Raw genomic sequence first — 24,260 nt, forward strand, 5'->3', positions numbered from 1 at the left:
TGCCTAGCCGCTGACCGTGTATGGGGCTGCCTAGCCGCTGACCGTGTATGGGGCTGCCTAGCCGCTGACCGTGTATGGGGCTGCCTAGCCGCTGACCGTGTATGGGGCTGCCTAGCCGCTGACCGCGTATGGGGCTGCCTAGCCGCTGACCGCGTATGGGGCTGCCTAGCCGCTGACCGCGTATGGGGCTGCCTAGCCGCTGACCGCGTATGGGGCTGCCTAGCCGCTGACCGCGTATGGGGCTGCCTAGCCGCTGACCGCGTATGGGGCTGCCTAGCCGCTGACCGCGTATGGGGCTGCCTAGCCGCTGACCGCGTATGGGGCTGCCTAGCCGATAATATTTGTTTGAATTTAGTTTGTGAAACTAAACTATTTAGAACATTACTTAGTGATCTAGCGCCTCCCAGTGGTAGATGATAGGTATAGCTGCTGCAGTGAATTTTTTTTTCCCCCCCACTGATGTCCTGGTCTAAAAGGGTATGGTCTTTATGTTGAGGGTTTCAGTAATTTCATAGGGGACCCTGATATCTTACATCAGGCAGCTCCCAGCTTACAAATAGTTAAATGGTTAATATTACATCAGGGTGCATTTGCTTGTCTATTAAATAAACTGGTTTTCTTAAATCTCTAACTGCTTAGGAAGCCGAATTCCTGCACTGATTACTATAGAACAGTTTGCAAATCTTAGTGCTGTGTTGCATAACCTGTTACCGGCCCTGCCAGCACGCAGCAGAATACTTTACCTCTTTCTGTGAATTGTTATAGTCTAGTATTATTGTGGCCAGCACAGATGGTGTAGTGGTTAGCATTGTTGTCTCACAGAGCTATGGTCATTAGTTCAATTCCCGACCAAGGTCCTATCTGTGTAGAGTTTGCATGTTCCTCTCATATCTGCGTGGGTTTACTATGGGTGCTTTGATTTCCTCCCAATCCAAAAACATACCAGTAGATTAATTGACTTCTGACAAAAAATTAACCCTAGTGTGTGAGCATGTGATAGGGAATATAGAGTGTAAGCTCCACTGGGGCAGGGACTAATGTGACTGACTTATATATTCTCCGTAATGCGCTGTGGAATATGTGTGCGCTATATAGATAACTATTGAGAAATAAATGTCCATCTTTTGCTCTCAGCTGTCCATTAAGAAGGACTGCGCTAGGCTTAGGTTCAGGAAAACTTTAAAGCGAGCTGTAGATCAATAATGTTCTCAGAAAATGAGAAAATATATCTGTAAAAGTTTAAAACATTAGCTATATTGTGATCAATTTGGAAAGATGGTCGTATTATATCTCCATATTTACACTATATGACTTTTTGACACCATGTACGAGGCGTGGCTACTTAATAACAAGATTGTACTTCAGTGGTGTCAAACTCTGGCCCTTCAGCTTTTGTGGGACTACATATCCCAGCATGCCCTGCCACAGTTTAAGCATGCCCTAACAGCAAAACTGTGGCACTGCATACTGGGATGTGTAGTTCCACTGCAGTTGGAGGGCCCGAGTTTGACACCACTGCTGTACTTGTAAAAAAATAAACCTTACCGCGTGAGATAAAAGTGAGCGGGGGAACGTTGACCTTGGACTATCCCAAAACTGTTTTGCAAATGTCACCCCTCTTGCACAGATAGTTTGCTGTCACACAGGGCTCTAAGAAGTTGTGTTTTTCCTTTCCGTAGTAAGAATGCTTAGTTCAAAAGTAGAGCAACGAGTTAACTTTTTAGTTAAATTGAATAAATCACCTATCTTTCCGAATGCTAACCAGGGCTGACTGGGTAGAGTGTGTCACGTGCATGCGTGTTTGAGTGCCACAAAAGATTTAGTGACGGTCGTGAGGATGCCGATGATGATAGACGTCCTGGACCTTGCACATCAAAAATAAATAAAAATGTGGAAAAAATTGTGAAAATTGTTTGAACTGACCATCGCATCCGAATGACAGCGGAAATTTAAACATCGACAAAGAAATTGTTGGGAAAGTTTTTAACATGACAATCTTTTGTGCTAAGATGGTTCCAAGAAAATCGAAAGCCAATTTGTACGGACGTTTTGGAACAAATTCAAGGGGATTCACAATTTTTAGATAAAGTTATTATCTGCGAGTATAAAATGGATCTTCCAGTACGATCCTGAGACAAAACCCCAGTCCATGCACTGGATGGAAAACGCCATCACCCCCGAGAATGAAGAAAGCGCGTCACAGCAAATCCAAATTCAAAGCCACGTTAATTGTTTTCTTTCATATCAAGGATGTTATTTTGGTAGACTGGGTACCAGAGGGCCCAACAGTGAATCTAAATTACTACATACATGTTCTGGCAACTTTGCGGGAAAGAATCGTAAGAAAGATGCCAGAGCTTGGGAAATATGGTTTCATCCGCCATCAGGACAACGCACCAGCACACACAGCTCTCTCTCTGTGACGCAGTTACTGGCAGAGAAACATATTGCAGAGCTACAACACCTCCATACTCGCCAGACCTAGCACCACGTGACCTCTTTCTTTTCCCTAAAGTCACATCTGTACTAAAGGGAACCCGTTGTGTATCAGTTACTGAGGTAAAGAGGAAAACAACAGAGCTGGTAAGACAGCTGATAGATAATGAGCTACAGCACGGATCTGACCAATGGTGTGTGGATGCAGAAGGGGAATACATAGTAGGGGAACAGGGTTCAAATGTACTTAATATAATTAAACATCAATTATAGCACTAATCTCGTTATTTAATAACCGCACCTCGTATTTAAGAATAAAAAGATCTGGCAGTGAGCACCTGGTGATAAATAAGAATTAGAATTATATATACATTTTATTTTTTCTGTTATTGTAGGAAATACATCCTCCACGTGCAGGAGCTGTGTCTCGCTGCAAAGTCTGTTAGTGCATTTTGAAACCTGTGCTTCATCATGAAGATCAAAGTACATTCAAATCAAAGCCGTGAAATACTTTTTTATTTAGGACCTTCTGGAGCACTGTCCTGGTATCTCAAAGCAACGTTTCTCTATCACGGTTCCATTAGAAAAGAAAAATATTGTCCAGGGTGAAAAATCAAAAAAAAAATCAAAATCCTGTTCTGTTTTACGAAGTTCTGTTGCTCTTCTCTGACTTAATTCCGCATGTGATGAAATATCCGCAAATGTCTGGTTTGGCGTTTGAGAATTGGACATGTTGGGAATCAACATCCCCGGTCGCATCGTCTCCCCCGCAGTGGTCAGATGGTTGGGAGGTCACGTGTGTTGGTCTAGCAGCTGTTACCTTCCTGTATCGTGCGGTAACAGGTATATAACCTGGCAGAGAAGGATAACCACTAGATGGCAGTATACGCTCAGTCTATGATCATGTTCCCCGCGCAGAAGAGGATATCCGTAAATCTTATACTTGTTAACTAGGAGCATTATTTATAGAGACCTGAAATGGATCTGGACTGTCTACCTGACACTGCCCTCCCAGGCTTTTTATGACACTTTTATAAATTCGATGCCTGGCAAGCGCTTGGGAATTCAGACTTCGGTTACACATAGATGAATGTAGTGTTGGGTAACCCAGTGTACTTCCAGGGCCTCACGTGCACCCCTCAAAAGTGCCACACATTAATCTTCACTTCTAGTATGAAAATAACAGCTCCAAACCAACCTCGCCCCCCCCCCCCCATTGACTACACGCATATGCTCCCACCCCCCTCCCCCTCCTATCATATATAGAAACCAATCTGCCCTGGTGGCCATGTTTTTAAAGTAATCACCAGAAATCTGGGCATACGGAGAAGATAGCAGGTCCTCCAGCTTTGTGCCAAAGTCTGTGCTTCATCATGAAGATTAATGGACATTCAAAGCAAAGCCATAAACTACTTTTCTTTTTTTTTTAAGTATATTCTGAAGCACTGTCTAATCAGTTTACATAAAAAACCACATTGGCTTAATTCCCCGCAAAATGACTTGTTAAACTGAACCAGTCAGAGACCACGGACTCCATTGAGATTTGGTTAGTTTGCACATTACTATCCACAATGGACGTCACCCTTCCTGATGGTACTTGAGCAATAGCCTTTGTATATACCTGCAGTGCTTACCTACCCATTGCTCTATTCTTTTCTGTGTCTTTATTCGTACACACAGTGTAACCCTTTCCCCTGCCGATTACTAGGGCGTCCGGCTGCCTAAAACAACCCCTGCCCTCATTATGAACGGAAGTGCGACCTACAGCTACTTGTGACATTCCAACTGCTGAGGGACTACAGCTCCCAGCATGCCCTGCCATAGTTTTACTGTTAGGTATACTAAATCTGTGACAGGGCATGCTGGGACGTGTGGTTCCATAGCAGCTGGTTTTCCCGCATGTCACCTACAGCAAGCCCTGATTGTGAAGCTACGTCTCCCACCTCAGCTCCTGTTCATCCGTGTAACAATCTGCACAATTGTCACTCATTACAGCGGTTGTATGCGCCTAAAAGTGACACTAAGGGGTCTAGTTACTAAGCAGTGTTAGGAGACAGAGTGATAAGTGATAAGGTACCAGCCAATCAGCTCCCAACTGTCATTTTTCAAACACAGCCTGTGACATGGCAGTTGGGAGCTGATTGGCTGGCACCTTATCACTTTTCGCTCTGTCTCCTAACACTGCTTAGTAAATAGACCCCTAAGACACTCTTGTTGTGTTATTTGTGGTATATTCTCTTCTACATGTGGGTGACATTGACAACTATGAAAGATTTCCGGGAGGTTGGAGACATGAGATGGAATTTCCTTAATTATGGCTTGTGTATCACTTAGTCCTAATCCCTATATTATCCTTTGGGAATGGTCACCCATGGCTGTTTTGGCTGATTGTGTCCTGGGGCATTTCCATGCGTTGTTCAGCAACAGACACGGGCTTCTCTGCTGGCGCTACTCGGATAAAGACCAGTCTGCATTGTAGTAGACCAATAGAGGAGTTGCCAATAGCAACCAATCAGCTCCTAGCTATCATTTATCAAGTACATTCTAAAAAGGGATAGGTATAAGCTGATTAGTTGCTATGGGCAACTTCTTCACTTGTCCTCTCCACTGTTTAGAAGCTTTGATACACTTCCCCTTTTGTTCCATCTCTGTACTTTTTGCTCGTGTACTGTTTTTGTCCCACGCATGACTCTGTTACACGGAATGGGTTAAACTGGAAAAGGCTGTTTAATCTTTGGCAGACTGGCAGAGCTTGGTGTGCCCGGGGGCTCTATTGTTCGTCCTGTTTATCGGTGGCCCTGAGCTGTCGGTTCTCTCACCAGCAGCTGCAACCAGGAAGGAAGCTCGGACGCAATCTGGCACTCGCCCTGTCGGCCCAGTCACTGATATCGTTTAAACAGAATTGTTTCTGTACAGCGAGCGCTGTCTTTCTGGATGGATTTCTCTGTTCCTCTTATCGGGCTCTTAGGTTACAGCAGGCGCCTGCTCTAACACCGCTCAAACTGCGTTACAATGAGGGGAAACTGTTCGGTGGGAAGGGTGGGCGCTGGGAGTTTATTACGTGCCAGGAGGAGGCCGCGCTTTACTTGTTCACCAATCGCTGTGCGCGCGGGAATCAGATTGTCAGGGGAATCGGTTGCAGCCGTCACGGAGGACCATTGAAGGGGTTAGAATTTGTGTCACTGCTTAGTCCCTCTAACTCGCCCTCAGGACACAGACTTCATGCCCTGGAAGATGAACGAGAGGCCGCATTGCGGAGGGAATGTGTTGATTAGCTCAAATAGTGGTTGCGATCAATAGATAAAGTGAAATAAAAAGTTTATGCTGCTGCATCGGACTTGTCCATCAATCTATAAATATCTAGCACCTTATGTTGTCATCTCCGCTCCAATTCTAGAAAGAGAAGTCGGATAAATTGTAAACTTTTTTTAATGTAATTTTTATTTCACCTTAAGGCTGGTGCCACACGAGCTTGTTTTCCAGCTTCAGGAGTTCTCATGCCGATTTTGACAGCGTCTTTATTGCAGTTGGAAAAATGCAGCGAGTTTACGTCTCATAACCACGTAGAACGCTGCGTGGCAATGTCTGCTAAAATATAATGCATTTAAATGAAAGCGCGTCTTCTCCACGCACTTTGGAAGCCGCTGGCAGTGTGGTAGAAAGCGTTTCAGCGGTTAAAGGGCTGGTGTGACCGTTTCTCCGCTTCACTCTTAGAAATGTTTTCTTTCAGTTTGGCGCCATTAGACGCAGCGCTTTAAACATGGAGAACAATGCGCTCATGTGACGCAACCCTGAGGCGCTTTCTGGCTGTTACCTTGTATCTATTAGAGACCATATAAAAGATAATTAAAAACATACAATTACAGAGCAACCAACATGACTAATAAGATTCCTGATAAGAGTCAAACTTTACTTTTGTATAAAACTTTTGCGACTATTCTTGCGACCTGCGGAGCGCTCTCTGGCAGCTGATCGGGGAAAAACGCTGATGCTTATGGAGTTTTTCTGCTATTTGAAAATGGAAATAGGTACAATGATGTGGGACATGTATGGTGAGCTGTTGTACATACTTAGGTATCCCACTTGCAAAAATCAACCCTTTTACACCGTCTAACCGTCTCCTACAGAGTCCTTACGGCCCCTAACCTCCTACGCAGTCCTTGTGGCCCCTAGCAGCCTCCTACACGGTTACGGCCCCTAGCAGCCTCCTACTCTGTCCTTACATCCCCTAGCAGCCTCCTAAGCTGTCCTTACGGCCCCTAGCAGCCTCCTAAGCTGTCCTTACGGCCCCTAGCAGCCTCCTATGCTGTCCTTATGGCTCCTAGCAGCCTCCTACGCTGTCCTTACGGCCTTTTGAAGCCTCCTACGCTATCCTTACGCCCCCTAGCAGCCTCCTACACTGTCCTTATGGCTCCTAGCAGCCTCCTACGCTGTCCTTATGGCTCCTAGCAGCCTCCTACGCTGTCCTTATGGCTCCTAGCAGCCTCCTACGCTGTCCTTATGGCTCCTAGCAGCCTCCTACTCTGTCCTTATGGCCCCTAGCAGCCTCCTACGCTGTCCTTACGGCCCCTAGCAGCCTCCTACGCTGTCCTTACGGCCCCTAGCAGCCTCCTACGCTGTCCTTACGGCCCCTAGCAGCCTCCTATGCTGTCCTTACGGCCCCTAGCAGCCTCCTACTCTGTCCTTACAGCCCCTAGCAGCCTCCTACACTGTCCTTATGGCTCCTAGCAGCCTCCTACGCTATCCTTACGCCCCCTAGCAGCCTCCTACACTGTTCTTACAGCCCCTAGCAGCCTCCTACACTGTCCTTATGGCTCCTAGCAGCCTCCTACGCTGTCCTTACTGCCCCCGGCAGCCTCCTACACGGTTACGGCCACTAGCAGCCTCCTACTCTGTCCTTATGGCCTCTAGCAGCCTCTATGCTGTCCTTACGGCCCCTAGCAGCCTCTATGCTGTCCTTACGGACACTAACATCCTCCTGCGCTGTCCTTACGGCCCCTAGCAGCCTCTATGCTGTCCTAACGGCCCCTAACATCCTCCTGCGCTGTCCTTACGGCCCTTAACAACCTCCTACACAGTCCTTACAGCCACTAATGGTCTCCTCTTACACGGACCTTACAGTCGCTAGAAACCCCCTACACTGTCCTGCTACCTTATATAACACTTAGCATAGGTAGTGCACTGCAGAATGAAGGTGTGTAAGCCACGATTTCACAGTACGGACATCGCACCTCATTGAATTGCCCCCCTTAGTGTCTTCCACGCTATGATGCTGCTTCTTTATGTACAATTTGATGTAACATTGATGTACATTTTTTTTCTTTGTTTTAGATCAACCCAGGATATCAGGATGTAAATGACGGCAGGGTTGCAGTAAGTCGCCATTTCTTCTATCCTTCGCTTCTCATGTATGTTATAGGTGTAAGAAGCTTTTCGCACTTTCTGCAGTTATGACGGGGGGTATCCAGCTTTTGTGATACCCATTTGGATTGGCCGTGGCTGTTATCCAATCAGACTTGGAATTCACTACCCTCCTCTTGTCCTGGCACGTTGCTGCTGAGAAGTTTCTCTCAGTTCCATCCAACGAAGCAGATAATTATTTGTTCTTTTCCATTTAATTGTAAGCGGCATCCCCTCGAGCAGAGGTGGCCAACCAGTACGAGTCAAAGAGTCCAAAAATATCTGTAGGTATGTCGAGGAGCCAAGATCATGCGCGTGCCAAAGGCGCACATGCAAAAAAGGGGTGTGGCCTTGTGCCAGGTTTTTTTTTAGGAGCATGTAAAAGCGTATGCTCACAATCACCATGGAGGTAACTATTAAAGGAAAAGAGAAAGCCAGTACAATATAAAAACACTGAAATAAACTGATCCACATTGAAAAAAATCCCCAACAGATTCACATAATACAATCCAGCCCCCCATATGTCTCTCCATCAACCCCCCATGTGTCTCTCCATCAACCCCCCATGTGTCTCTCCATCAACCCCCATGTGTCTCTCCATCAACCCCCCATGTGTCTCTCCATCAGCCCCCCATGTGTCTCTCCATCAGCCCCCCATGTGTCTCTCCATCAGCCCCCCATGTGTCACTCCATCAACCCCCATGTGTCTCTCCATCAACCCCCCATGTGTCACTCCATCAGCCCCTCATGTGTCACAACAGTAGCCTCTCCATGTGTCACTCCAGCAGTCAGTGTCAGTCAGGGGAGCTGGCATGGGAGCCACATCAGGACAATGGAAGAGACGCATGTTGGCCACCGCTGCCCTAGAGCCTCTGGTGTATACAGTAGTCACTTTCCTCCTGAAGTCCTGCATTAGGTGCAGTTACGAAGGGGTCGCTGGGGTTAACGAAAATTGCTCAATCGTTTTTAAATAAACTCCAGATCCTAACAACGATGATGATAATGTTGCGTTTTGCAAGTTTGCAGATAAGGAGAAAAAACTTTTTTGTAGTTGCGCATCTTCACAAAGGTCACAGGTCAGATAGCCCTGGCACACGTGTGACTGTAACCTACACATACTGTATACGGTCACCTGGCTCCTACAGATATAGCTGCAGATTCCTGGCTGTCAGCCCATAGTACGTTTGTACCAGGTTACATACTGACCCATCACGAGTATATTTATATATGGAATGATTCTGACATCGGGTATCTCGGGCTATTTTTGCCTTCTGCGGTGGCAGTCGGGCCCCCTCAGCACGGAGGAGCGTGTTTGGCTTCGTTGAGGTAGATCATTCAGCCTGCTCTGTGCTATAACACCTCACAGAGGCTCTTTGTGTGCCCGCAGAGCCTCATGCCATCTGGCTACAGCACAGCAGACTTATTCTGCACCTCTCTAGAGGGGGTAAAGTTTTATCCCAGCAGTCACAGCCGCTGTGCAATCCAGAAGACTCCGTTATACTTCTCTCGCCATCACGCACTTGTATGCCTTAAAGAGACGATGGTATGAAAATAAATATAGATTTTTTTATTTTAAATCTGAAGCTCTAACCCGTTATCAGTGCTACAAAGCTTTGTCACCTCAGTATTTTTTTTCTCTCCGGTTTCACAGTTTTGCTCCAACCATCCGTGTTAGCCATACAGACGTGTCTACATACATCTATCCGCCATGCGCTACAAGTCGCGCCACACACAACGCGGGAGCTCCGCGTGCCTCGGTAGCGCAGAGACTTTCGTGTGACTTTTTACCTTCAAATGCGTCTCATTCACACAGTGATGTGAATAGTTAGCTTAAGCAGCTTCTGCTGATTAAAACGATATGCAGCATGCCTGTGTTCTGTGTGCGTCTGCATGCGAAACGCTACGTTACAGTGTTACAGACGTGATTAGAAGGGCTGTATAACGAGCAAGGAGGCTAGGTGTATGAGGACACATCTGTACGGTAAATAGACAGCGCTACCAGTACGTCTGTACTTATACCGAATACTTGGGGTTCGCAGCATGTTGATACCGCGTCACTCTGAGTTTGAGAAACAGCCATAAACAGCTGCAAATACAACCATAAAATAGCGCAAATTAAGAGCTGCTGGCTGGCAGAACATGGGGGGAGATGGGATCGGTATGAAATACCGCCGGCCCTCTGGCCGGCAGTTCGAATCCAGGAAGCGGGAGGCTGACAGAAGCAGAGTTCCTGGCAGCGGAAGCCCGGCAGCGCTGGAAATCCCGATCGTCCCTAAGGTAAGTAAAAACTAACCTAACCCCCTAACCCTCCTTATGGGTGCCTAACCCTAACCTCCCCCCCAAGTGCCTAACCCTTCCCCCCCCCCTTCCCCACTGCCTAATCCTGTCCCTTCCGGGGGTGCCTAACCCTCCCTCCCCCTAGCCTAACCCTCCTGGGGGGTGCCTAACCCTAAGTCCCCCCCGGGTGCCCTAAACCTAAACCGCGGCTGTCCCTCGCGGCGCCCGGCATGCCTTCGATTGGGATGCCGGGCGCCTGTCTCCCGGCTTCGGTGAAATGAGCGGCGTCTACATCTAGACGCCGGGCATTTCACCCTCGCCCGGGATAAAGCAGTCGGAAAGCCGGCTGTCGGGATTAAGACAGCCGGTTTCCCGATTGCTCCCGGGGAGATTACATGGGGCTGACCTCTGATACAGGAGATATAAGCAATATATGGCTGTTGTTGAATAAATGGGGTGTAGTCTGAAAGCAGGCAATCCTGCATTGAGGAGATATGGCTTGGTAATTAATCAGTGTACTATTTTTCTTATTTTTCCCTCCACCGGGTGGCAGTGTTCTGTTCTACCTGAGCGAGGCAAGGAGCACAGCGGCTTCTTATCAGGTATACTCGGAGGCATGAGAAAGCCTTGGATATATTTCTGCAAGCCGTGAACAAGAAACGTGTATAGGTGTATTTCCCCAGATTACACGCGTCGTACATGATTTATGTGTATATAACAGCCATGCGCTCTAACACATGATGTATTCACTGGCCATCCACATGATGTTCAGATGTGCCCTCATATACTTTTTTGCTGCAGACGCGTCAAACAGAGCCTCCTGGCGTGCCGAATCTTGTGCGAGTCTGTTAGCGCCAGGCGTCTTTTTTTAAGGGTGGGAGGAGCTAATGTTCAACTCACACGGCATTTAAATACGGCGCTTAAAGCCATAGCAGTGTCTCTCAACAGGTCTGTCAGCCTGCTCCCCAGGTAGTGAGAGATAGCCCAGAGAAACTGACACCACTTTTATCTGCCTCTCACAGGTGGTTTGGCAATCAAGGTTGCTCATTACCTGAATAATTACCACACAGAATTTATAAGAACCTGGGACATATATACCTCCCAACTACAACTTCCACAGTGCTTTTGTCACAACAAATATACATTTGGGCACATTTATATATACACCAGCAGGGGGCAGAGCTGGACTTTTCCTCCCCTGTCTACTCATTTCTCCTCCCACTTCCAGTCTTGGCCCCTCCCATTTCCAGGCGGTGACCTCACATCATAGCTTTGTCTCCTGCATTTTGTTTTTTCTTTGTGTTTCCCTTCCTGTCTCCATTTATTATTTTATGTTTTTGCTTCTCTTTTTTCCTTTTTATTTTTTTTCTCTTTTTATTTCCCTTTCCCGGCGCTTTCTTACAGTACACCTCCTACCTGCCAGCTTTCCTCTGTGTGCGCTGATGCCACGTGCTGCTGTGTGCTTGGCAACTCCATTACTCCTGCCGTGCCACCTTTACCGGCAGTCTTTCTTTGTGTCACCCCCTGCTGCATTTGCGATGCCAGCACTGCGACGGACCTCACAGGCTGGGATCACCATCGCGAACATCGGCGGTCGATGGTCGCGATGGTGGACGGCGTAGCCTGAGCTTACTCAGACTGGCCGGCTTGGGAGCCCAGCAGACTGCGTATGTCCACGCAGTCCCTGAGCTGGCGACTCCCGGAAAATGGGGCGGACACGCCCCGTTTCCGGGAACGCCGGCCAACTCCACCCCCGCACCGCCCCTTAAATGCCTCTGCCTGTCAGTCAGGTGACTGAAGAGACATCTGTACAGCCCCGATACACCGCATGGGGCGAGATGTCTGGCGAGAGCGAGCAGCCAGATCCCGTGCTGGCGCAGGGCGTCTTTTTTTTTTTTTTTTTTTGCTGATAACCCGTCTTAGTTGCTATGCGATACGACCAAGAGACTGATTCATTTGATATGCGACACTTGTATATCTGTGCGCGACTGAGTCTGTAATCGAAACTTGGCGTGGTGAAAAAAGCTGCGTCCGCTACATTGCAGCACTTTGTATACAGCACACAGATATACAAGTGTCGCATTTCAAATTAATCCCCACAGTCCTGGCGTGCCGAAGGGGGGCTGTGTGGCGTGAATGCAGCAATGAGGTATTGAGACACAACTGTATATTCCAGAACTAATATCGTTATCACTATGAGGAACCCTTGCAGCCATGTTTTTCTCTCTCACAAGTCCGCCTCGCAGTCACACGGCCTACTACCTCCATAGTGTCCAGTCATTTAGCAGCGCATGGAGCCTGACAGAAACATGTCGGCAAATGTCACCTACGTGATAAATGACTCATCATTGGATTCACCAGCAAAGCAGAAACCAGGGATATAAGTCTGGAACAAGAAGAGCGTTTGCGTTTTTTTTATTTCTATTAATATCACTGGATTCGCTGTCACCTAAATTCTGCCGCATGTGACCCTCTCTCTCCCCCTGGCTCTGTTGTTCTGGTTGGGGTCACTGATTGATACCCTAGTACAGGGGCACTCAACACGGGTGTGATATGTAGTACAATTCCCGACAGCGGCTGTCCAACAAAGAAGGAAATCCCGATCGTCCTAAAGGTAAGTATTTACTAACCTAACCTCCCCCCTCTGCCTAACCCTAACCTCCCCCCCTGTGCCTATCTCTAACCCCTCCTTCCCCGCTGCCGAAACCGAAGTCCCCCGGGGGGGGGGGGGGGGGTGCCTAACCCTAACCCTCCCCCCCCCCTAGCCTATCCCTAAGTACTTCCCCCTCCCGCGTCTGTCTGCTGCAGCGCCCGGCATCCGCTCGATCGGGATGCCGGGCGCCGGTCTCCAGACATCGGGCAAGTTACAGGCGTCTTCATTTAGACGCCTGTCGTTCGTCCCTAGTCGGGATAAAGCAGTCTGGAAGCCGGCGGTCGGCATTTAGACCGTCGTGTTCCAGACTACATCCCATTCAACAAGTGGCCCTCCAGCTGCTGTGGAACTACACATCCCAGCATGTCCTGACCATGGTGCGGGAGGCCGCGCGACCCACGGCCAGATGACAGATGATGGTCGTTCATGAGTGTGTGCCTGCAGATATATCGGTCAGGTGTGTACTGTGCCTTTTTTCACCCACTTTTTTTAATCATTTTTATTTTTCCATGTCTTATTTGTTCCTCGTTCTTTGTACATCGTTGCACCCGGGTACTGTCCTGGTGGGAGATTACCCCAACACGTATAATAGTCTGTATGCTCAGCAGGAGGTGACCTTGTCCGGCTGCTGGACTCGTTATGTATCATTGCTCAGCGATGTTTATTGTTGTCATTAGTCCGTAATTACATGCGTCATACTTGCTCTCGCGCCCTGCTCTCTATCTAACCTGCTGTTTTTACCTCCTTATGCACAGTAAACAAACCACCCATAACCAAAGCGTTCGGAAAGGTCACATTGGCGCCGTATTCGTGCGTTTTAGAAAAATTGCAAATTACTAACCCCCCAAAATTTGTAAGAGATTGTTGTTGTGTTCCAGAAAGGGTTTTCCGTGATACAGGACAGTGCTGGCTGTGAAAGTTTCCCCAGCCCAAACGCTTTCTGAGAGGTATGCTGCATCAAGGGTTAATCTGCTGGGGGAACACCTAATTCCCTGCTGCCTCCAAGGCCGCCCCAGCTGGGGGGGGGGGGGGGAGCACATAGGCCGTGTCTTCCAGTGTGTCTGAAGTGCTGGAGCGTGATGTGTCTGCTATTAATGGGGATGACTCACGTGTGAGTCAACAGCGAGGGTGTCGGTGGAAGCGAGAACAGGGGCTTACAGTGTGAGCAGAGGAGTGAACGTACCACGTTGAGTCATTCCTCTGCCTGTCGTGTCCATACGTACAGCCATATGTTATTTCTTTATGTCTATTAAACACTGCCGCAAATGCAAAAATTAAATATATTTTAAAAATAGCGCAGCACTAACATTTTGGACCTGCGGTTCTCGGTGCATCCTCCTCTTGCAGGGATCTGTGTATTCGCGTGCCGTGTCCTCTGGTCTCAGTATACGTCTATACAGCATTAATTAGGGATGTCGGCAGACATGTCGTTTTATTAAACCTCTGCTGCATTAGAGAGGCCCCCCCGGGCAGAGACTGTCACTGCAGAACCCCAACCACAGCGCCTGTCTATCACCAATACCTCCGCCGGCATGGCGCAGATCTGAACGTACACCTGTTGGTGTGTATTGGCACCGCAGATGGTCAGGGTCACGGGCACTTTAAGTGACGGAGCAGGCATACTGGGCTGTAATGGGACGGTGTCTTGTAGGCAGAGCCCCAGGACAGGTTCCAGGCTATTGAGATATGAAGGCATCTGCGGTTTTTGCAGAGTTGGATGAGTTGTTAATATGCCCGTATTCAGGATCTATCACTGGCACCTGAAAACGATTAAGGGCCTATTGGGAGAAATGGAGGGTGTGTGATCAGTGATGTGTTGGTGGGGCTAGTGCCATGTGGGCATGGCCAGTGTCAAATGGGTGTGGCCAGTGCCATCCCCCCCCTTCCTTACACAATCATACCAGCCGTCCCACACGGTCAGCAAAAAAAAAAAAAAATCAAAAAGTCTAAAAATTTATTTCTATTTTCCTCACAAAATGATGCAACTTTTCTACTTCTGTGTTTATGGAGACAATGGGACAATCAGTAAACACATCACATAAACATAAACACATAAGTAGAAAAGTTGCATCATTTTGTGAGGAAAATAGAAATCAATTTTTTAGACTTTTTGATTTCTTTTTTTTTTTTTGCTGACCGTGTTTTGCGACTGGTTATCGCCATGGTGACGGGCCCAGCAGGGCAACAAAACATTTACCAAGGTGTAAAATGTCACTTTTGAAGGCAGTTTTACTCCTAACTGTAAATGAGACCTCATACGCGTAAATTAACCATTTGCGTCTGAAGAGGTTTCTGCGATAAGTCTGCTCTCCTGCCGGAATCCTGGCACCATCCCAAGGGCCGAAATCAATTAGAAGCGAAAAGTCAGTTTCCGCGGTACTTTCCGCCGATGGCGTCATTTTTTTTTCACCGGTTTCAACTTATCCCTGTATTCAATTCCAAATACTTTTCGACTAGGCGGAAAGTTTAATACAATGGACCCGGCGGAAAAGTTTCGCCTATGAATAGCAGGCGGAAAAAAGTGCAGAAGTGGGGTTTTGAGGTGCAGACTTCCCAAAACCACCCTGCACCCTTTGGACAGTTCCCTAAATGTAATCTGTGGCAAAAAAACTTTTTTTTAAAGTACTTTCGTTTTGGGGGTGAAAAAAATGAAGAGTTGGGGGACAAACTTTAAAACTAGCGAAATAGACTCAGGGGTGGTCCCCAAGTATGCCCCAGGTGTTTTTTCTTATTGCAGGTGGTTACGGCAGGTGGATTTTTTTACGTTTTTCAATACTTCACATTAGCAACTTTAAAATATACTCCCACCCATTTTCATGTACCCCAAATGTGATGGGAATACTTATTTTGCCAAAAAACCTCGTAAATGCTATTCTTCACCACCTTCTTAAAAACGCTAAACAGCAGCTATTGAGACCGTTTAAAGACCCCCACATACAGTCCCTTTACCAGGGCTATTCGGGGGTACCCATAGTGAACCCCCATGTCAGAGCACCTTTTGGGGGGTGTCAGGCTGATTTCCCAAGAAATGGCAGGACTTTTCGACGATTTCGTTTTCGCTATGGTCCCGTTTTTGGCAATTTCGAATTGAATACGGGGATAAGCGGGGACGCGTGCTATACTTTTTCGCCACCAAAACCTCCGATGTCGGCGAAAAGTCCTAATTGAATACGGGCCTTAGTGTGACTACTGCATCTGTGGATTGAGAAATCTCCATTAATGTGAAATGATACGAAACCATTTACAGGTTATTTTCAATATTGTAAACAGACTGGTCAGAGACTCCATGTGAGGAGATAGTTGCGAATTTATCATTTGACCTTAGATCCTGGGACGGGGGGGGGGTAAATGTACTATGGAAACTGATGTTTCTCTCTGTGGGTGGTATTCAATAGTTTCTGCCCCTTTGCGCCCGATGGAGCTATTCAATTGTTGCTCCTGCTGGGCGCGATCAGCTGCTGGCGCACACCATTTCTGCTCGTGGGAGCAGAAATGGGCGATAAGTGACCCGTTTGGGAGCCCAAACGGCACTTTTTTCGTGATCGCGCCCAGCCATTTGGTCTGAGGTAGCCATTTTACGCGGCTAAACCCGGCCTCTATTGGCGCAATCAGCGCAATAATCACCATCAATTGAGGTTGACTATACCCTACCGCAAGCACTGCTATCACTTCATTGTGAAATACAACCAAGTGACGTGTACTATGACGCTGCCTGTTAATTATGCACGCCTCTGAAATGGCGTTAAGACGCTCAGGCACGCCTGCGTTCGCAGCTCCACTCCCCCATTTCTAGTGACCTGCCCCTGTCACCACCCACAAACGGCCTCTCCTGTCACTCACTCTGCTGGGCTATCTATGCGCAGCGAGTGAACGCTTCCCGATCTCTCGCACTGGTAAGCGCACTGCGATGCATGCGCAGATTGCGAAAATCGGCCAGCTACTAGCGAACGCATCCTAGCGAGCGGGTCTGAATCAGGTCCTAGGAGCGTATGAGTTACTTACTGTGGCTGCACGCGGGTAGATTCCGGTGACACATTTTATTTGGTAGTGGTCAGTTTTCCCATCTATTGTACATTGGACCTGATTCAGAGCCGCTCGTAAGCGGCTGCTCGTTCGCTCCGAGCGATGTTCGCACAACTGCGCATGCGTATGGGTTGTAATACGCATGCGCGAACCAGTCATTGCGGTCGGAATTTTTGTGCTTGCAAAGCGAGTGCCTGCTAATTTGAGTGACAGGATGAGGCGTTTGTGGGTGGTAACAGGGGAAGGTGCTTGAAAACGGGGAGTGGAGATCCGAACGCAGGTGTGCCAAAAGGTCAAAACGGGCGTTTTAAGGGTGTGCATAATTAACAAAGCAGCATCATCGGCCACGTCACTTGGTTGTTTCTTAGCCTGAACTGTTCGCATGATTGCGGTAGGAAAATCCAACCACAAGCACTGCGAGCAGTTCAGACGCCTTTCGATGTACTCGATTAATCAAATAAATAGCGGAGATGACGTATGATGCAAACGGCCAGGGGGGGCGTTTTTTAAAAAACAGCGAGCGCATATTTCGTTCACTCGCTCAGACATAGAGGCGTCAACAGACCGCAAAGAGCGAGCGCTCAATTTAAATAGCCGGCCCCCTTTTCTGAACGACCGTTCGCAAATAGCGTCCGGCTCTGAATCAGGCCCATTGTTTGGCCCCAATGAAATGGTCAGAATCTAGAAGGATTGCCAGGAAGTAGGATCAGTGCCATCACCCTGAATGCATACTTCAAAGGTCATGCGATCAACAGGAAAGCATGTTATTTTACATGTATGCCAGCGTGACCCGAGCCTGGACATAGCTCCACCATAGGCGGCAGTCTCTCGGGTTGACGTTAGCTCTTGTGTTGCAGAAGGAAGGCGACTTGCCGGTGCCTAAGAGGAAGTGGCAGGCCGGGGAGAAGATCATGTTTACCCTGGTATCTGTGCCTCACGGAAACGACATTGCCTCGCTCTTCGAGTTGGACGCCACGACCTTGCAGAGAGCGGATTGCCTGGTGCCGAGGTAACGCTTGTCTGGCCCGGGGGATCTTCTGTTGTGCCGACTTAATGATGACTCCATGCTTGGCTGACACACATCTCTCAGGCTAGTGTAGCAATCCTGCCCTTATCTTCCCTTTGGAGTGTAAGCTAGAGACTATTGCAATAACTATATACAAGGCAGGGCTTAATCCAGTTCATTGGATATTTAAATAATGGTAAAAGGCGTTCAATAAATATGTAGTGGATATAGTGAAAGCATATCCTCAGTATAACAACTCCAAAACTATTTGGAACTATGGTGGTTGTGCTAGAAGAGCCGTATGGAATTTAGTAGGTTACTTACCATACTATTAGTCAAATTTATTTCAAACAGCACTAGTAAGTCCTCTGCTGCAACCATAAGGCAGTAGAAATTAATATTTTGTAGTTCGTGCTATTATCCGTTGTGTTTTTGCTGCAGTTAAGCACTGTGTATTGTGTTTTTTTTTTCTTTTTATGTGCAGGAACTCGTACGTACGACTACGCCATCTGTGCACAAACACTTGGGTGACCAGCACCAGTATTCCCATTGACACCGATGAGGAGAGACCCGTCATGCTGAAGGTACAGACCATGATTGGGTCAATCGCTCTCTGCACATCTTCACGGCCACGCACGCTCTTGTGAATGAGCAGGGAGGCAGATTCTTACTGCGCTTTCCATCTCTGCAACACCAGAAAGTCATTGGTGGAACAGTTTACTCATTTATCATGTATCAATCGTGCATGGCCAGACACAGAGGCAAAATAGTAAGATGTGCACAGGCCTTACCGTAATTTGTACGTCTTTGACCGTTATTCCATATATATATATATCATTGGAAACACACAGATTTTACTTTTAAAAATATTCTTCAGATTGGAACCTGCCAGACGAAGGAAGACAAGGAAGCCTTTGCCATCATCTCCGTCCCGCTGTCCGAGGTGCGAGACCTGGATTTTGCGAACGACGCCAATAAAGTTTTGGCGTCAACGGTGAAGAAGTTGGAGTATGGGACCATCACGCAGAACGAGCGCAGGTCAGCCATCTTGTTTGTTTGTGGAGGGGGGCGGAAACTTGGGGACTGTTGCTACTTTCGAATCAGATTCGCTGAATGTGTAGAAAATACAGTCGGTATTCGGCTATATGTTCTGTAGATAAGGTTCAGTTTCACTTTAATGACGCATTGTTTTCCTCGTTCAGGTTCGTAACCAAGCTCTTGGAAGACCTGATATTCTTTGTGTCTGGAGCTCCTAATAACGGGCAGGAAGTGTTGGATTTGGTGATCACCAAACCCGACCGGGAAAGGCAGAAATTAATGAGAGAGCAGAACATATTAGCGCAGGTGAGTGATCGCCACCTGAAGAGCCTCAGTGTTGCCCCTCCACAGTCCCTTCCTCTGGAAGCAGAAGATGGAGGAAGTGACGTGAAACAGTCTGTAGGTTGTCATGGAAATCACGGCCTTTAGGTTTAACAGCTGTTGGATCCACCCCTTCTATGTTCTCCCCCATGGTAGACATTCCGTGAACCTTGGCGCAATCTCCAAGTGTCTACCTCTGCTCTGCTTAGCGGATGGGTCCATGGGTCTTTTGGTATGAGGCGGGGGGGATAGTGTTTTGGATCGGTGGTCACATGGTGCGGTACATGGATTTTCTCTCTCCAGATCTTTGGCATTTTGAAGGCACCATTCAAAGACAAGGCCGGGGAAGGTTCCATGCTGCGCCTGGAAGACCTGGGAGACCAGAGATACGCTCCGTACAAGTATATCCTGCGGCTGTGCTATAGGGTCCTGAGACACTCGCAGCAAGACTACCGCAAGAACCAGGTAAGTGTGTATCGGGGGGGGGGGGGGGTCTGGGGGGGGGGGGGGTGTGTATGTTCCTGTCAGTTTGTTAGTACAGTCCTGTGACATCTGTACTAGAACTAGTCGTATAAAGCGACCCTGAGACCTCGGCTTCAGGTTAAACGATTTTGCACACAGCGATCTTGGCGCTGGATCCCTCGTATTTCAATGTTGAGATATTACCTCTCTTGAGTTGTTGAGTTATTTAGAGTTTAATAGTGAACTCTGTGCCTCATTATGCACGCAGTCTTACTGCGGTGATATGCTAATTCATTGCGATCGCAATGCCGTTTCAGCACAACATAAAGACACCTACCTTACCTTATACACATCCGTAATACTTAGCAAGACCGCAAAACCATCGGTAACATGGAGTACCGTCGCAGCCTCACGCTCACTTCCACAAGCTCTGACCTTACTCAGGAATTACTAACCTCATCGCACGCAGTGAAAGCCCAAGCTGCGTATGGCATTGCAGTGGCCCCTGCCACGGCGTTCAAACGCACACACCGGCGTTTTGCCGCCCCCCCCCCACTCGTCACCTCCCACAAACGGTAATTCCTGTCAATCACTCTGCGATGGGTCTGCGTAGTCTCTGCAATCGCACTCCCGATCGCAGTGGCTGGCACGCGCACCACGATGCTTGCGCAGACCGCAACAATCGGCCGATAGTTTGCGTAATCACAGATGAGATCCTGGTGGAATCAGGCCCTCTTTTTTTCAGAGAAATCAGATTTAGGCCCTCATTCAGAGCCGTACGCTCTGAGCAGAGCGCACGTTCTGAATGAGGGCCGCCCTCCATAATTATGGAGCGTCCTCCTGGACGCTCGGATAGCTGTGGGTCACCACCCACAGCCTATACGAGCGTGCAGTTTGATGGCTGCGATGGTCTTGACCATCGCGACCATCGCCACTGCGAGCCGGAGCCTGCGGTTGAGGTTTTCAACTGCAAGGCCCGGAGTGATTTTGGCTCTATCAGAGCCAAAATCACTCCCACTGACATCACTAGTGATGTCAGTGGGCCGGCTTCTGACGGTAGGCGTTCCCTTGGGAACGCCCCCGTCAGGGAGGCACGCCCACCAAAGGGGGCGTGCTGTCAATCAACATCGACAGCACGCCCCCTTTGATCAGACACAACGAGCGAAGGAAAGTCCTTCGCTCGTCGCGTCTGGCGCATGCGCACGATGGAGCTCCCGCCGTCGTGCGCATGCGCAGTGCACATCATCGACCCACTTGCGAGCGGACAGCCGCTTGCGAGTGGGTCTGAATCAGGCCCTTAGTTTATTCTAGATGCGACTGCTGCGAGTTGAATTTTATTCTAAACTTTACCACAAATTGGGACGTATATTAGGGCCTTAAAGCGTACCTCACAACAGTCCTGATTTTGGCGTTAGAAGTCCCAATTTTCTGTTCACATTCTGCACATTCTTCTCGAGTCATGGAAGATTGGGGTTCCTGGCCACACCTACCAGAATTCTGGCCACACCCCATTTACCTATGGCCATGTCTTTCGACACGCCACGCCCCCGTCCCAAAAGTTTGGAGGTATGCTTAAGGCCAATAAAAATATTCAGGGACAATTGAATTCTCTGACCGCAGAGTTCCCCTTGTTAAAGTGAAAACTTTTTAGTAGTGTTTTTGATCGTGCTGCAGAATTGTATAGTTTAATTATAATATCCCGCTGAGGTTCTGCTTGTGTATACAGGTTACTGACGCTGAATTCTAAATGTTTACTAAATTGTATTAAACCAACTTTTACAACAATTGATGTTTTTGTTTCCATTCGTTTGACGAGTTGCTTTTTTTTTAAGAAACTTTTTAGCAGCAAAAGTGTCCTGTGGTAAAATTTCCAGTGTTTATATGAGAACGTCTCTTCTTCATCGGTCATGTGTCAGTCATAAGCATTTATACTCCACACCACAAGCAGCTCTTTATAGCGTTACCACTTCCATGACCCAAGGGCTTGTAATCTAATTTTTGAGATCGCAGTCACTGAAACGTTGCTGTTTAGCAGGAGACATAAGAGAAACACTGTAATATATACTATGAGCTGTTCCTGCCATCGGAGCCTTCCCGTAATGTAACACGACGGGTCCCGGTTTCTCCACGCAGGAATACATCGCCAAGCATTTTTGCGTCATGCAGTCTCAGATCGGTTACGATATTTTGGCAGAGGACACGATCACGGCTTTGTTACACAACAATCGCAAACTGCTGGAAAAACACATCACCGCCAAAGAGATCGAAACTTTTGTGAACTTGTTAAGGCGGAACAGAGAACCCAGGTTAGTAAGAATCCGATTTTGGGTGGTAACTTTGTTACACTATAGGTGCGTACACACTGGGCGATTAAAGTGGACGACTGAACGATAACGATATCATTATCGTTCAGTCGTCCAATTTATCGTCCATTTTAACATCAAAAAGATGAACGATAACGACGATGCACGTTCCCACGGGTCGTTCGATATTATCGTTCATCAACTAAACATGCAGGCCAACCTGACGATGTCGTCAGGTTGCTGCATGTTGGGGAATGGGGAGAGAGCCCGGCGCTGAACGATATCGTTAATGATATCGTTCAGCGGGTGTGCTCAATATCCTGAACGACATTAAGCACACCCTGCCGGGGGACACACTAGACGATATCGCTCAGGGAGCATATCGTCTAGTGTGTACGCTCCTTATCTCTATAGAACTGTACTCGTACTTCCGCAGTGTACACTGTGGTCATTTATAAAGGGAAAATCAATGCGGACCTTCATTAGAATTTCTTGTACAGTCACAAACCCTATTCATCTCCTTGTGTAGACGCCTTGATCATCGGTGCGCAGGAGTTTTGTTCCACCATAGGAAGGCGCATGGTTGTAAATGTACAAATATCACTTCTGTGTCCGGCATGTTGGATCCCTTATTGCATGTTGGAGCCTCTTTTATGTCTGAAATAAGTAATATGAGTAAGGAGTTATTTAGTGTATGTAGCCCGTCCTTTCATGGTAATGACGCTAGTTGATGTGCGCATGTAAATACACCTTCTCCTGTAAGTTGAGTGTGTGTTTATGGGAGTGTGCGGCTCCTTGATAAGTATGATCTCTGTATTTACCTTACAGATTCCTGGATTATTTGTCAGATTTGTGTGTGTCAAACACGACCGCTATCCCCGTGACACAGGAGCTGATCTGTAAATTCATGCTGAGCCCGGGAAACGCTGATATCCTTATACAAACAAAGTAGGTTCTTATCGTTCAGCTATCGCTGCGGCTCTTCCATATTATGTATATGTCATTGGGGTGTGAGCGCCTCTCATTGCTTTGCTGGTGTTTGAGCAGTTTTATAACACTGGGCCTAGAAACAGGGTTAAAGCCATTGAATTCATTGGAAGACCAGGCCAATCTGTAGATCAATTAGAGCATCAGCACATCTGCAGGGACTGACCCACCTATAGCCAATCTGACCATTAGCACATCTGCAGGGACTGACCCACCTATATCCAGTCTGGCCATTAGCACATCTGCAGGGACTGACCCACCTATAGCCAGTCTGGCCATTAGCACATCTGCAGGGACTGACTCACCTATAGCCAGTCTGGCCATTAGCACATCCGCAGGGACTGACCCACCTATAGCCAGTCTGACCATTAGCACATCCGCAGGGACTGACCCACCTATAGCCAGTCTGACCATTAGCACATCCGCAGGGACTGACTCATCTATATCCAGTCTGACCATTAGCACATCTGCAGGGACTGACTTATCTATAGCCAGTCTGACCATTAGCACATCCGCAGGGACTGACTCACCTATAGCCAATCTGACCATTAGCACATCCGCAGGGACTGACCCACCTATTGCCAGTCTGACCATTAGCACATCTGCAGGGACTGACCCACCTATAGCCAGTCTGGCCATTAGCACATCCGCAGGGACTGACTCACCTATAGCCAATCTGACCATTAGCACATCCGCAGGGACTGACCCACCTATAGCCAGTCTGACCATTAGCACATCCGCAGGGACTGACCCACCTATTGCCAGTCTGACCATTAGCACATCTGCAGGGACTGACCCACCTATAGCCAGTCTGACCATTAGCACATCTGCAGGGACTGACCCACCTATAGCCAGTCTGGCCATTAGCACATCTGCAGGGACTGACTCACCTATAGCCAGTCTGACCATTAGCACATCCGCAGGGACTGACCCACCTATAGCCAGTCTGACCATTAGCACACCCGCAGGGACTGACCCACCTATAGCCAGTCTGACCATTAGCACATCCGCAGGGACTGACCCACCTATAGCCAGTCTGGCCATTAGCACATCTGCAGGGACTGACTCACCTATAGCCAGTCTGACCTTTAGCACATCTGCAGGGATTGACTCCTCTATATCCAGTCTGACCATTAGCACATCTGCAGGGACTGACCCACCTATAGCCAGTCTGACCATTAGCACATCCGCAGGGACTGACCCACCTATAGCCAGCCTGACCATTAGCACATCCGCAGGGACTGACCCACCTATAGCCAGCCTGATCATTGGCACATCCGCAGGGACTGACTCATCTATAGCCAGTCTGACCATTAGCACATCCGCAGGGACTGACCCACCTATAGCCAGTCTG

General features: G+C 48.0%; 1 protein-coding gene across 1 annotated transcript in view; it reads left to right on the forward strand.

Annotated features, from left to right (window-relative positions):
* Positions 1–24,260, forward strand: part of ITPR2 (inositol 1,4,5-trisphosphate receptor type 2) — a 318,547-nt gene that overhangs the window by 123,028 nt on the left and 171,259 nt on the right. The window contains exons 10-17 of the mRNA XM_088454805.1: positions 7,768–7,809; positions 17,647–17,798; positions 18,280–18,379; positions 18,673–18,833; positions 18,998–19,139; positions 19,458–19,619; positions 21,750–21,922; positions 22,748–22,867. Of these exons, the coding sequence (XP_088310931.1) occupies positions 7,768–7,809; positions 17,647–17,798; positions 18,280–18,379; positions 18,673–18,833; positions 18,998–19,139; positions 19,458–19,619; positions 21,750–21,922; positions 22,748–22,867 (1,052 nt within the window). The remainder of the gene's footprint in view (positions 1–7,767; positions 7,810–17,646; positions 17,799–18,279; positions 18,380–18,672; positions 18,834–18,997; positions 19,140–19,457; positions 19,620–21,749; positions 21,923–22,747; positions 22,868–24,260) is intronic.

This window comes from Taudactylus pleione, unplaced genomic scaffold (genome assembly GCF_031769625.1).
Source record: "Taudactylus pleione unplaced genomic scaffold, aTauple2 ptg000634l, whole genome shotgun sequence".
NCBI classification, from domain to species: domain Eukaryota; kingdom Metazoa; phylum Chordata; class Amphibia; order Anura; family Myobatrachidae; genus Taudactylus; species Taudactylus pleione.